Here is a 15,469-nt window from a genome sequence, read left to right on the forward strand (position 1 = left end):
CTCCTGGAGGGGCAGGAGTCTCCAAGAAATGGCCATATCACAGTCTGCCGATATGGACAACCTCATCAAGAGGATCCTCCTGGATTATGTATTTTGGGAGAGAGTGGTAAGCAGCCTAAAACTCCTGAAACCTATAGCAGTAGCCATTGCATGAATTGAGGGAGACAATGCCATCCTGTCTGATGTTCAGACTCTGCTTGCAGATGTAAGAGAAGAAATCCGTACTGCCCTGCCCACTTAACTGTTGCTCCAAGCAGAGGAAACTGCAGTTCTGAAATACATCAAAAAGCGTGAAGACTTCTGCCATCTCTGCGTAGCAGTCGGACGTCTGTTTTGTCTTGTCCCGTCCCATGTATATATAGTTTTCTTCGTATATATTTTGTATATATACAAAATATATACATTTTTAATCTCAATTTCCATCTACGGACTGAACATATTCTCCTGCAACCCGCCTCACCCAATGTGGTACGGATATGCTATTTTTTGACACTTTAGAACCAGAACCCCCATCAGCAGCTAGCCAACTAACTAGCTAGTAGTCAGTTAGCCACTGCTAGCGGTCATCACCGTTAACTCGGACATCAACCAGCTTCAGCCCGGTCAATTCCTACCAGTCTGCACAGCGCGATATCAACCCAGAGCATATCGGACTGCTTTTTCTCTACCACATCTCAGAATTCCTACCGCAAGCTCTGAACCTTTACACCGGATCATCGCAGCTAGCTAGCTGCTATCAGAGTGGCTACTCTTGGCTAACGTCTCTGTCCCAAAGCAAACACCAGTTAGCCTGAAGCTAGCCTCGAGCTAGGCCCATCTACCGGCTAGCGGAAGAGGTCCATCAGCCAATTCTTGGGTTACAAAACCTATTTGGCCAATTGGCCTGGACCCCTTTACTGCCGACACAGAGCCCCACCGATCCATCATGACTGGTCTGCTGACGTAACCGTCCGAGGGGGTTTCAACAGGCTCTTCAATTCCGACGTCCCCCGGGGGCCCATCTGCTAGCCCCAGCCCGCTAGCTGTCTGAATCGCCGTGTCTCCAGCTCGCCTAGCTACTCACTGGACCCTATGATCACCCGGCTACACATGCCTCTCCCTAATGTCAATATGCCTTGTCTATTGCTGTTTTGGTTAGTGATTGTCTTATTTCACTGTAGAGCCTCTCCAGCCTTGCTCAATATGCCTTTGCTAGCTGTTTTGTTCCACCCCCCACACATGCGGTGACCTCACCTGGCTTAAAACTTCTTAGGGCTCCATTAATGGGATTGATATGACAACAGCCAGTGAAAGTGCAGAGCATCAAATTCAAACAACAGAAATCTCATAATTAAAATTCCTCAACCATACATGTATCTTATCACATTTTAATGGTAATCATGTTGTTAAACCCACCAAAGTGTCCGATTTTAAATAGGCTTTACAGCGAAAGCAGAGAAAAATTCAGCCATTTTTTCAGCCAAAGAGAGGAGTCACAAAAAGCAAAAATAGAGATAAAATGAATCACTAACCTTTGATGATCTTCATCAGATGACACTCATAGGACTTCATGTTACACAATACATATATGTTTTGTTCGATAAAGTGCATATCTATATAATAGCTAGTTCCAAAAACATGCAGTGATATTGCAGAGAGCCACATCATTTTACAGAAATACTCATTATAAATGTCGATGAAAATACAATTGTTAGACATGGAAATACAGATACACTTCTCCTTAATGCAACCGCTGTGTCAGATTTCAAAAAGCAAAACATGCAATAATCTGAGTACAGCTTTCAGACAACAAATACAGCCAAAAAGATATCCGCCATATTGGGTAGTCAACATTAGTCATAAATAGCATTATAAATATTCACTTACCTTTGATGATCTTCATCAGAATGCACTCCCAGGAATCCCAGTTCCACATTAAATGTTTGATTTAGTTCGATAATGTCCATAATTTATGTCCAAAGAGATAGTTTGTTAGCACGTTTGGTAAACAAATCCAAAGTCATGAAGCGCGTTCCCTAGTTACAGACGAAATGTCAAAAAGTTCCGTTACTGTCCGGAGAAACATGTCAAACGATGTATGGAATCAATCTTTAGGATGTTTTTAACATAAAACTTCAATAATATTCCAACCGGAGAATTCCTATGTCTGTAGAAAAGCAATGGAACGAGAGCGAACTCTCTCGTGACCGCGCCTCAGAGCCTGTGGCACTCTGCCAGACACCTGGCTCAAACAGCCCTTATGAGCCCCCACTTCACAGTAGAATCCTCAAACAAGTTTCTAAAGACGGTTGACATCTAGTCGAAGCCTTAGGAAGTGCAACATAACCAATATCTCACTGTGTATTCAATAGGGTCTGGGTTGAAAATTGACCAACCTCAGATTTCCCACTTTCTGTTTGGATTTCTTCTCAGGTTTATGCCTGCCATATGAGTTCTGTTATACTCACAGACATCATTCAAACAGTTTTAGAAACTTCAGAGTGTTTTCTATCCAATACTAATAATAATATTAGCTACCGGGACTGAGAAGCAGGCCGTTTACTCTGGGCACCTTTCATCCAAGCTACTCAATACTGCCCCTGCAGCCATAAGAAGTTAAATGGTGCCTCTAGAGACAAAACCTCTCTCATCGTCACTCAATGCCTAGGTTTACCTCCACTGTACTCACATCCATCCATACCCTTGTCTGTACATTATGCCTTGAATCTATACTTCAGGGCCCAGAAATCTGCTACTTTACTCTTTGTTCCGAACGCACTAGACGAACAGTTCTTATAGCCTTTAGCCGTACCCTTATCCTACTCCTCCTCTGTTCCTCTGCTGATGTAGAGGTTGACCCAGGCCCTGCATCCCCCAGCACCACTCCCATTCCCAAGGCGCTCTCATTTGTTGACTTATGTAAGCGTAAAAGCCTTGGTTTCATGCATGTTAACATTAGAAGCCTCCTCCCTAAGTTTGGTTTATTCACTGCTTTAGCACACTCCGCCAGCCCCGATGTCCTAGCCGTGTCTGAATCCTGGCTTAGGAAGGCCACCAATAATCCTGAAATTTCCATCCCTAACTATAACATTTTCTGACAAGATAGAACTGCCAGAGGGGGCGGAGTTCTGTCATGCTATCCAAGTCAGTGCCCAAACAATTCGAGCTTCTTCTTATAAAAATCCACCTTTCCAGAAACAAGTCTCTCACCGTTGTTACTTGTTATAGACCCCCTTCAGCCCCCAGCTGTGCACTGGACACCATATGTGAATTGATTGCCCCCCCATCTATCTTCAGAGTTCGTACTGTTAGATGACCTAAACTGGGACATGCTTAACACCCCGGCCATCCTACAATTTAACATAGATGCCTTCAATCTCACACAAATCATCAATGAACCTACCAGGTACAACCCTAAATCTGTAACCATGGGCATCCTTTTAAATATCATCCTGACCAACTTTCCCTCTAAATACACATCTGCTGTCTTCAACGAGGATCTCAGCGATCACTGCCTCATTGCATGCGTGCGTAATGGGTCTGCGGTCAAACGACCACCCCTCATCACTGTCAACCACTCCCTGAAACACTTCAGCGAGCAGGCTTTTCTAATCGACCTGGCCCGGGTATCCTGGAAGGATATTGACCTCATCCCGTCAGTAGAGGATGCCTGGCTGCTCTTTGAAAGTGCTTTCCTCACCATTTTCAATAAGCATGCCCCATTCAAAAAATGTAAAACTAAGGAGAGATATAGCCCTTGGTTCACCCCAGTCTTGACTGCCTTTGACCAGCACAAACACATCCTGTGGCGTTCTGCATTATTTTAATTGTATTTTTATTTCACCTTTATTTAACCAGGTAAGCTAGTTGAGAACAAGTTCTAATTTACAACTGCAACCTGGCCAAGATAAAGCAAAGCAGTGTGACACAAACAACGGCACAGAGTTACACATGGAATAAACAAGCGTACAGTCAATAACACAATAGAAAAAATTAAGTCTATATACAGTGTGTGCAAATGGCTTGAGGAGGTAAGGCAATAAATAGGCAGATGATAATGTGCAAGTAGTGAAACTGGTGTGCAAAAGAGCAGAAAAGTAAATAAAAACAATGGGGATGAGGTAGGTAGATTGGGTGGGCTATTTACAGATCGACTATGTACAGCTGCAGTGATCGGTTAGCTGCTCAGATAGCTGATGTTTAAAGTTAGTGAGGGAAATGTAAGTCTCCATTCGCATCGAATAGCCCTCGCGATATGCAACTTTTCAGGGAAGTCAGGAACCAATATACTCAGTTAGTTAGGAAAGCTAAGGCTAGCTTTTTCGAACAGAAATTTGCATCCCGTAGCACTAATTCCAAAAGGTTTTGTGACACCATAAAGTCCATGGAGAATACGAGCACCCCCTCACTGCTGCCCACTGCACTGAGGATAGGAAACACTGTCACCACCGATAAATCTACGATAATCGATCATTTCAAGAGGCATTTTTCTACGGCTGGCCATGCTTTCCACCTGGCTACCCCTACCCCGACCAACACCTTAGCACCCCCTGCAGCAACTTGCCCAAGCTCCCCCCCCGCTTCTCTTCACCCAAATCCAGACAGCGGATGTTCTGAAAGAGTTGCAAAATCTGGATCCCTACAAATCAGCTGGGCTAGACTAGTCACTCTGGACCGTCTCTTTCTAAAATGATCTGCCGAAATTGTTCCAACTCCTATTACTAGCCTATTCAACCTCTCTTTCGTATCATCTGAGATCCCCAAAGATTGGAAAGCTGCTGCGGTCATCCCCCTCTTCAAAGGGGAAGACACTCCAGCCCTAAACTGTTATAGAACTATATCCATCCTGCCCTGCCTTTCCAAAATCTTTGAAAGCCAAGTTAACAAACAAACCACCAACCATTTCAAATCCCACCGTACCTTCTCCACTATGCAATCTGGTTTCCGAGCTGGTCATGGATGCACCTCAGCCACGCTCAAGGTCCTAAACGATATCATAACCACCATCGATAAAAGACAGTACTGTGAAGCCGTCTTCATCGATCTGGCCAAGGCTTTCGACTCTGTCAATCACCACATTCTTATCGGCAGACTCAATACCCGTGGCTTCTCAAATGAATGCTTTGCCTGCTTCACCAACTACTTCTCAGATAGAGTTCAGTGTGCCTGTTGTCCAGACCCCTGGCAGTCTCTATGGGGGGGCCACAGGATTCAATTCTCAGGCCGACTCTTTTCTCTATATATCAATGATGTCGCTCTTGCTGCTGGTGATTCTCTGATCCACCTCTACGCAGACGACACCATTCTGTATACTTCTGGCCCTTCTTTGGACACTGTGCTAACAAACCTCCAAACAAGCTTCAATGCCATACAACACTCCTTCTGCATCCAGCTGCTTTTAAATGCTAGTAAAACTAAGTACATGCTTTTCATTCGATTGTTGCTCGCACCCTCCCACCCGACTAGCATCACTACTCTGGACGGTTCTTTTTTAGAATATGTGGACAACTACAAATACCTAGGTGTCTGGTTAGACTGTAAACTCTCCTTCCAGACTCACATTAATCATCTTCAATCAAAAATGTAATCTAGAATCGGCTTCCTATTTCGCAACACAGCCTCCTTCACTCATGTTGCCAAACATACCCTCATAAAGCTGAATATCCTACCGATCCTTGACTTCTGCAATGTCATTTACAAAATAGCCTCCAACACTCTACTCAGCAAACTGGATGTAGTCGATCACAGTGCCATCCGTTTTTTCCCCAAAGCCCCATATACTACTATGTTCTCGTTGGCTGGCCCTCAGTACATATTCGTCGCCAAACCCACTGGCTCCAGGTCATCTATAAGTCTATGCTAGGTAAAGCCCAGGCTTATCTCAGCTCAATGATCACCATAGCAACTGGAACGAATTGCAAAAATGTCTGAAGCTGGAGTCTTATCTCCCTCTCTAACTTTAAGCATCAGCTGTCAGAGCAGCTTACTGATCACTGTACCTGTACACAGCCAATCTGTAAATAACACACCCTACTACCTCATCCCCATGTTGTTACTTATCCTCTTGCTCTTTTGCACCCCAGTATCTCTACTTGCACATTATCATCTGCACATCTATCACTACAGTGTTAATGCTGAATTGTAATTATTTTGCCTCTATGGCCTATTTGCCTTGCCTCCCTACTCTTCTACATTTACACACACTGTACATATATTTTTCTATTGTGTTATTGACTGTACGTTTGTTTATGTGTAACTCTGTGTTGTTGTTTTTTTTTCGCACTGCTTTGCTTTATCTTGACCGGGTCGCAGTTGTAAATGAGAACTTGTTCTAAACTGTTCTACCTGGTTAAATAAAGGGGAAACAAAAATGAAATACAAGCCCATGCAGCGTACATGTTGGACCCCAAGTATGCTGGCAAGAGCATCCTGGCAGGTGCAGAGTTCAACAAGGCCTATGGTGTCATCACCACCTTGGCCTGGATGAGAGCAATGTTCTTGGCAGTCTGGCAAAGTACACTTCCAAGCAAGGGCTTTGGGATGGAGATGCAATATGACAGTCGTGCCAACGTATCTCATCAGCCAACTGGTGGAAGGTACTTTGTGGATCTGAGGCTCTTTCCCCTGTTGCCTCCATCATCCTCCAAATCCAACCAACATCAGCCACCTCAGAGCACAACTGGTCCTTGTTTGGGAACACACACACAACAAAGCACGCAATAGGCTGACCAATTCAAGGGTTGAAACATTGGCAGCCATCCGAGCAGATTTGAGGCTTTTTGAGCCTGACAACAAGCCATCCTCAACAAGGTTGAAAAGTGACAGTGAAGATGAGGCCTCAGAGTCTGATGTTCAAGAGGTGGACATTGAGGAGGTCCAGGGAGAAGACATGGAAGCCTGAGATTAACACAACCAAAGCTCTAGTTTCTAGACTATCATTTTACAAACTGTTGAAAACGTTTTTGGGAGATGCGATGGATCATTCAATATTCTCTTTCTTTTGTTGTTCAGTGAAATCACCCATGGGAATACTCAACTCATTTAATTCATGTTCAATTCATAACTACATTTTTTTTTTCAATTGGAAGGATGTAATCATTTGTAGTTATGTATACTCATGATAAGGTAAAAGGTTTCTGTTTCTGTCTCCATATGATATGGTAAATATATCCAATGCAAAAAAATCTACATTTAAATTGTATTAATATTAATTTGCATATATTTCCGTTAATTCCCATATATTCCCACGGAGAGTTTCCACCTCTGAATATTCCCCAAAATGTGCAACCCTACTCTCTCATAACCTCAACGAACTCAGGCGACATGAATGCGTCAAGTAGAATAATAAATACAAGATTTATTAGTGGCAGAAAGTTTAAGACATTCCTCACAATGTTGATTTCGTGCTGCAAATGAACAACTTTTTGGCGGTTTTGCATTGGATATATTTACCAATACTGAGATGAGAACTGAATCATGAAAATGGGATGGAATATATAGTTGGGGGTGGCTCTCCCTCCCTCTCGTATGGGTAGAGAAGGCTGTGTCTGCTTTGCTGTGATAGGAGTTGCAGACTGATGGAGTGTAGCGGAGTAGGCGGCAGTGTACTACGTGCCATAAATCAAGTCTGAACTGTCTCAACAGAGTCTGAGAAAAAAGGCATTTTGGTGTCGGCTGTAGAGACTGTTTACCTCCTCTTATTCTCTTGGGAACAACAGGATTCCGACCAGGGAGCTGCGTAAGGTAAGCGGCACGGGGAGGGGATAGAGCAACGAGAGAGAGATAGAGACGGGCGCATAAACTCGTTTGGCCACATAGGTCTCTTCTCATTTATAATCAGCGTGCGCTTGTTCTTCGAGGGTTATGTAGGGTTTATTATCGACCCTGTACACACTGAAAGCTGTTTGGTCTGTCTGTGTCCTATCCATTATTCGAGGAGCAGTTGGAAGATTTTGTGGATGTGGACCAGAGCCATATTGTTCTAAATATATGGCTATGATGTGGACTAGTATTATGTTTTGTTCACACCGGGAGTTTTAACTCGCCGGAGTGAACAAAGGTGCGCCTTTTGTGGGTGGGGGGGTGGGGGGGGTTGTCGTGTTTTTTTGATTGCGCGGATTGAATTATATTTTGAGGATATAAAGTTAATCTGTATAAGTGTGTGTGTCATCAATGCAATGTTCCACAATGCATAGCTGTAGGCTAGTAAATGTTATTATTGAATCAGGATGGATGTGGGCAATTGTAAATCATGTTTTTCAAATGTTTGTTTTTTTGCACACGAAAAAATATTGTAGTTGGTAGAGCAGATGATAAAGTCAGTTTTATGTGATATTTTTTTAAATAATTGGCATGCTTGTTATTATGTTGATTTCCAGCATATCTAATGTATCAAATTAGTTAGGGAAATAAAAACAGTGACTGGAGGTGAAATGAATGCCCTTGTTGCTCATTGAAACATTAGACCATTATTTGATGTTGCACATCATCAATCAGTATATTTACATAGTGCTAGTTGGGGGAATGAGAGAAAGCAGGGAAACACCATTGTCCTTCACCGGGAGGCAGCCAATGTCTCAGATTTATCAGCGATAACTCTCTTCTGTCTTCCTTTGCCCCTTCCCCTTTCACACAGTTTTACATCCTTGGCGCTGTGCTTTTGATGGCGTTCTTGCAGAAGACTGGAGACTACTGCCACGCGCAACATCCCAGAGCATAGACTGATCCAGGGGAGGATGCCCACTGCTTTGCCTTCTCAGCCTACTAACCTGCACTGAAGGGCTCCCTGCCTCCCAGGACTCTCCACCCCCTTAGATCTCTCACCGTAAGACCCTCTCTCAGGAACTCTAATGGGGTGATTGGACTAACTATTCCACTACTCTTCAGTGAAAGCCCCAAGCCCATGGCTACGCTCTTCCTCATCTAAACCAACCACAGTGACCCCAGAGGATCGACCAACCCGAGGGCGGATCTTTTCAAAGGAGGGAAAGGACTGAGAAGAGGATTGAAGAGGAGTTTTCGGAGGAGTTCAGCCCACCAGTTACCGTGGCGTCCGTGGTCCACCAGTTTGTGTCCCCTGTGCGTCCCTGTCCGTGTTGCATTCGCACCCCCAGCTGGGTAACGGTTGTCAACATGGCCCGTATGAACCGTCCGGCGCCTGCCGAGGTGTGCTACAAGAACATGCGGCTACTCATCACGCACAACCCCACCAACTCCACCCTGAACAGCTTCATCGAGGTGAGGACTGCTCTATCCAACCCTCTCTTACTCCCTTGTTCTTGTCTCTCCTTTATCTCTCTCTCATCTTCCCTCTTTGTTCTCTCTCTCCCTGTTCTCTCTCTCTCTCTCTGTTCTCTCTCTCTCTCTGTTCTCGATCTCTCTCTGTTCTCGATCTCTCTCTGTTCTCGATCTCTCTCTGTTCTCTCTCTCGCTCCCTGTTCTCTCTCTCGCTCCCTGTTCTCGATCTCGCTCCCTGTTCTCTCTCGCTCCCTGTTCTCTCCCTCTCGCTCCCTGTTCTCTCTCTCTCTCGCTCCCTGTTCTCTCTCTCTCTCGCTCCCCGTTCTCTCTCTCTCTCGCTCCCCGTTCTCTCTCTCTCTCGCTCCCTGTTCTCTCTCTCTCTCGCTCCCTGTTCTCTCTCTCTCTCGCTCCCTGTTCTCTCTCTCTCTCGCTCCCTGTTCTCTCTCTCTCTCGCTCCCTGTTCTCTCTCTCTCTCGCTCCCTGTTCTCTCTCTCTCTCGCTCCCTGTTCTCTCTCTCTCTCGCTCCCTGTTCTCTCTCTCTCTCGCTCCCTGTTCTCGCTCCCTGTTCTCGCTCCCTGTTCTCTCTCGCTCTCTGTTCTCTCTCTCTCGCTCTCTGTTCACTCTCTCTCGCTCCCTGTTCTCTCTCTCTCGCTCCCTGTTCTCTCTCTCTCGCTCCCTGTTCTCTCTCTCTCGCTCCCTGTTCTCGCTCCCTGTTCTCGCTCCCTGTTCTCGCTCCCTGTTCTCCCTGTTCTCTCGTTTTCTCGCTCTCTCTCTCGTTTTCTCTCTCTCGTTTTCTCTCTCGTTTTCTCTCTCTCTCGTTTTCTCTCTCTCTCGTTTTCTCTCTCTCGTTTTCTCTCTCTCTCGTTTTCTCTCTCCGTTTTCTCTCGTTTTCTCTCTCTCTCTCGTTTTCTCTCTCTCTCTCTCGTTTTCTCTCTCTCTCTCTCGTTTCTCTCTCTCTCTCTCTCGTTTTCTCTCTCTCTCTCGTTCTTTCTGCGCACGCGCGCTTTGGCTGCACTATTACATTATGTCGATACTGATCCAAGCCCCTCCTCCCCACACTGCTTATACACTGATAAAACAGTACAGAGGGATGATAACAACGGGCTCCTGATTTCACAAAGCCTCCGTTTCTATGGTGTCCTGGTGCAACCTTCGGACACCTTGCGGTGAGAGGAGCGTGCCGCACGGTCAGACAATAGCAGAACTACCGCTACACTTCTCAGAACAACGTGGGCCACAGGTGCCCTCTCACAGTGTACCGCGGACAGACACAGGTGCGCTCTCACAGTGTACCGCGGACAGACACAGGTGCGCTCTCACAGTGTACCGCGGACAGACACAGGTGCCCTCTCACAGTGTACCGCGGACAGACACAGGTGCGCTCTCACAGTGTACCGCGGACAGACACAGGTGCGCTCTCACAGTGTACCGCGGACAGACACAGGTGCGCTCTCACAGTGTACCGCGGACAGACACAGGTGCGCTCTCACAGTGTACCGCGGACAGACACAGGTGCGCTCTCACAGTGTACCGCGGACAGACACAGGTGCCCTCTCACAGTGTACCGCGGACAGACACAGGTGCCCTCTCACAGTGTACCGCGGACAGACACAGGTGCCCTCTCACAGTGTACCGCGGACAGACACAGGTGCCCTCTCACAGTGTACCGCGGACAGACACAGGTGCCCTCTCACAGTGTACCGCGGACAGACACAGGTGCGCTCTCAAAGTGTACCGCGGCGGAAGGACAGGCACAGGCAGACAGGCGGACGGACAGACACAGGCAGAACCCTTAAAATAACTCAATCAGACTCCTGTTTGTTTGTTTACTCCTGTTCTACCATATGAACATGTGCATGCAGACATATTGGCTCTATTTGTATACATACGTGTACCTCCCCTCCTCACACACACACACACACACACACACACACACACACACAGTGTGAGTTACTTTTCATCTAACTTGTCCCCTCCCTCCTCACACACACACAGTGCGAGTTACTTTTAACCTAACTTGTCCCCTCCCTCCTCACACACACACAGTGCGAGTTACTTTTAACCTAACTTGTCCCCTCCCTCCTCACACACACACAGTGCAAGTTACTTTTAACCTAACTTGTCCCCTCCCTCCTCACACACACACAGTGCAAGTTACTTTTAACCTAACTTGTCCCCTCCCTCCTCACACACGCACAGTGCGAGTTACTTTTAACCTAACTTGTCCCCTCCCTCCTCACACACACACAGTGTGAGTTACTTTTAACCTAACTTGCCCCCACCCCTCCCCCCTTAGGACCTTAAGAAGTACGGAGCCACGACGGTGGTGAGAGTGTGTGAGGTCACCTATGACAAGGCTCCGCTGGAGAAGGACGGCATCACCGTGGTGGTGAGTACAGCCCACAGTGTCACATGTCCCTCACATTTCCCTGTGAAGAGTAGAGTGTCTCAGACAGGACTTCCCTTACTGATTCCCCCGAAAGACACGACGAGGGAGGGAAGGAGGGGGCAGAGTGTTATCAAACAAACTGCTCTGTGTTCAGTGGGGGCTGAGGTAGATGGGCGGGGGGGGGGCAAATTCCTGGAGCACACCCGGTCCTTATATGCACGTAAACACAGGCACACATGCATAAGTACTGATATACACCCAACATCCTGATAACAGCCAATACCCCTTCGAAGACTCATCTGGATCACCCCTAAACACACAACTCGGACCAGTATCTGTATCTGAACTCGAAGACACTGTTTCTGATTACCCATACGTCAACGTTCCATCGTTGCCATGGCAGCTGCAGAGCCTGGTTACTCCACACGGCCTCCACATCTCCATTTTTTTCTCTCTCTCCAGTTACGTAAGCTCTAATCTTGTTGCCAGACACTTCCACCCAAATGGGAGAAGAGTCTGGTGGTCCAATGTGTCAAACTGGGCCTTTGTTAGCCCAATACTGAAATATATTGGCTTTATCTCCCACAACACACAATGATGACAAATACTTTACTCAGTAGGTCACCCCCATTGAATTATATGGTCACTCCCACTAAGGCCAACTTTTAATCGTTGATATCCCAGTCTTATATGCGCCATGCGCAATAGCCTGGGGACGAGGTTAAGTAAACACAAGACCCTGGATTTTTGTTTACGTGAAGGAAATACTTAGCTTTCTGCCAGAACCCTGGAAAACATTGAGGATCATGGCAATTGGCAATAGCTCTCCAGCATCCAGAAAAACAGAAGTGAATGCCTGGGAGGGGGTAGCCTTTGTCTCGGGGGCGTCATGCACCCCAAAAATCTGAGGGGGCACAAAGTACATGAGGACGGCTGGGGGGGATGTCTGGAGTGGGGCTAGGCCCCCTGTCCTGAAGTTGGAGAATTTCAAATTTTTCGAAAACCTGAAACCGTTTTTGCTCTGCAGAGTGGTCACTAGCTGGCACAGCCACAAAGTCATACAATCTGATTCTAACCTTAACCACACTGCTAACCCTAATGCCTAACCCTAACCACACTGCTAACCCTAATGCCTAACCCTAACCACACTGTTAACCCTAATGCCTAACCCTAACCACACTGTTAACCCTAATGCCTAACCCTAACCACACTGCTAACCCTAATGCCTAACCCTAAACCACACTGCTAACCCTAATGCCTAACCCTAACCACACTGCTAACCCTAATGCCTAACCCTAACCACACTGCTAACCCTAATGCCTAACCCTAACCACACTGTTAACCCTAATGCCTAACCCTAACCACACTGCTAACCCTAATGCCTAACCCTAACCACACTGCTAACCCTAATGCCTAACCCTAACCACACTGTTAACCCTAATGCCTAACCCTAACCACACTGCTAACCCTAATGCCTAACCCTAACCACACTGCTAACCCTAATGCCTAACCCTAACCACACTGCTAACCCTAATGCCTAACCCTAACCACACTGTTAACCCTAATGCCTAACCCTAACCACACTGTTAACCCTAATGCCTAACCCTAACCACACTGCTAACCCTAATGCCTAACCCTAAACCACACTGCTAACCCTAATGCCTAACCCTAACCACACTGCTAACCCTAATGCCTAACCCTAACCACACTGCTAACCCTAATGCCTAACCCTAACCACACTGCTAACCCTAATGCCTAACCCTAACCACACTGCTAACCCTAATGCCTAACCCTAACCACACTGCTAACCCTAATGCCTAACCCTAACCACACTGCTAACCCTAATGCCTAACCCTAACCACACTGTTAACCCTAATGCCTAACCCTAACCACACTGCTAACCCTAATGCCTAACCCTAACCACACTGCTAACCCTAATGCCTAACCCTAACCACACTGCTAACCCTAATGCCTAACCCTAACCACACTGCTAACCCTAATGCCTAACCCTAACCACACTGCTAACCCTAATGCCTAACCCTAACCACACTGTTAACCCTAATGCCTAACCCTAACCACACTGTTAACCCTAATGCCTAACCCTAACCACACTGCTAACCCTAATGCCTAACCCTAACCACACTGCTAACCCTAATGCCTAACGCTAACCACACTGCTAACCCTAATGCCTAACCCTAACCACACTGTTAACCCTAAGGCCTAACCCTAACCACACTGCTAACCCTAATGCCTAACCCTAACCACACTGCTAACCCTAATGCCTAACCCTAACCACACTGCTAACCCTAATGCCTAACCCTAACCACACTGCTAACCCTAATGCCTAACCCTAACCACACTGTTAACCCTAATGCCTAACCCTAACCACACTGCTAACCCTAATGCCTAACCCTAACCACACTGCTAACCCTAACCACACTGTTAACCCTAATGCCTAACCCTAACCACACTGCTAACCCTAATGCCTAACCCTAACCACACTGCTAACCCTAATGCCTAACCCTAACCACACTGCTAACCCTAATGCCTAACCCTAACCACACTGCTAACCCTAATGCCTAACCCTAACCACACTGCTAACCCTAATGCCTAACCCTAACCACACTGCTAACCCTAATGCCTAACCCTAACCACACTGCTAACCCTAATGCCTAACCCTAACCACACTGCTAACCCTAATGCCTAACCCTAACCACACTGCTAACCCTAATGCCTAACCCTAACCACACTGCTAACCCTAATGCCTAACCCTAACCACACTGCTAACCCTAATGCCTAACCCTAACCACACTGCTAACCCTAATGCCTAACCCTAACCACACTGTTAACCCTAATGCCTAACGCTAACCACACTGTTAACCCTAATGCCTAACCCTAACCACACTGCTAACCCTAATGCCTAACCCTAACCACACTGCTAACCCTAATGCCTAACCCTAACCACACTGCTAACCCTAATGCCTAACCCTAACCACACTGTTAATCCTAATGCCTAACCCTAACCACACTGCTAACCCTAATGCCTAACCCCAACCACACTGCTAACCCTAATGCCTAACCCTAACCACACTGCTAACCCTAATGCCTAACCCTAACCACACTGTTAACCCTAATGCCTAACCCTAACCACACTGTTAACCCTAATGCCTAACCCTAACCACACTGCTAACCCTAATGCCTAACCCTAACCACACTTTTAACCCTAATGCCTAACCCTAACCACACTGTTAACCCTAATGCCTAACCCTAACCACACTGTTAACCCTAATGCCTAACCCTAACCACACTGTTAACCCTAATGCCTAACCCTAACCACACTGTTAACCCTAATGCCTAACCCTAACCACACTGCTAACCCTAATGCCTAACCCTAACCACACTGTTAACCCTAATGCCTAACCCTAACCACACTGTTAACCCTAATGCCTAACCCTAACCACACTGCTAACCCTAATGCCTAACCCTAACCACACTGCTAACCCTAATGCCTAACCCTAACCACACTGCTAACCCTAATGCCTAACCCTAACCACACTGTTAACCCTAATGCCTAACGCTAACCACACTGTTAACCCTAATGCCTAACCACACTGCTAACCCTAATGCCTAACCCTAACCACACTGCTAACCCCAATGCCTAACCCTGACCACACTGCTAACCCTAATGCCTAACCCTAACCACACTGTTAACCCTAATGCCTAACCCTAACCACACTGCTAACCCTAATGCCTAACCCTAACCACACTGCTAACCCTAATGCCTAACCCTAACCACACTGCTAACCCTAATGCCTAACCCTAACCACACTGTTAACCCTAATGCCTAACCCTAACCACACTGTT

The 15,469-nt window shown here is 46.5% G+C and overlaps 1 protein-coding gene across 3 annotated transcripts in view; it reads left to right on the forward strand.

Moving 5' to 3' along the window:
* LOC139373804 (protein tyrosine phosphatase type IVA 3) overlaps nt 1–15,469 on the forward strand; it is a 62,321-nt gene that overhangs the window by 30,966 nt on the left and 15,886 nt on the right. Inside the window, exons 1-3 of one of the 3 annotated variants that reach the window (XM_071114812.1) lie at nt 7,296–7,722; nt 8,615–9,216; nt 11,513–11,605. In XM_071114812.1, the coding sequence (XP_070970913.1) occupies nt 9,112–9,216; nt 11,513–11,605 (198 nt within the window). In that variant the 5' untranslated portion in view covers nt 7,296–7,722; nt 8,615–9,111. Of the gene's footprint in view, nt 1–7,295; nt 7,723–7,753; nt 8,039–8,614; nt 9,217–11,512; nt 11,606–15,469 lie in introns of those variants that run through there. The other 2 variants (XM_071114814.1, XM_071114813.1) reach the window with 2 other exon arrangements.

The sequence above is a fragment of the Oncorhynchus clarkii genome, chromosome 18 (assembly GCF_045791955.1).
Source record: "Oncorhynchus clarkii lewisi isolate Uvic-CL-2024 chromosome 18, UVic_Ocla_1.0, whole genome shotgun sequence".
NCBI lineage: Eukaryota > Metazoa > Chordata > Actinopteri > Salmoniformes > Salmonidae > Oncorhynchus > Oncorhynchus clarkii.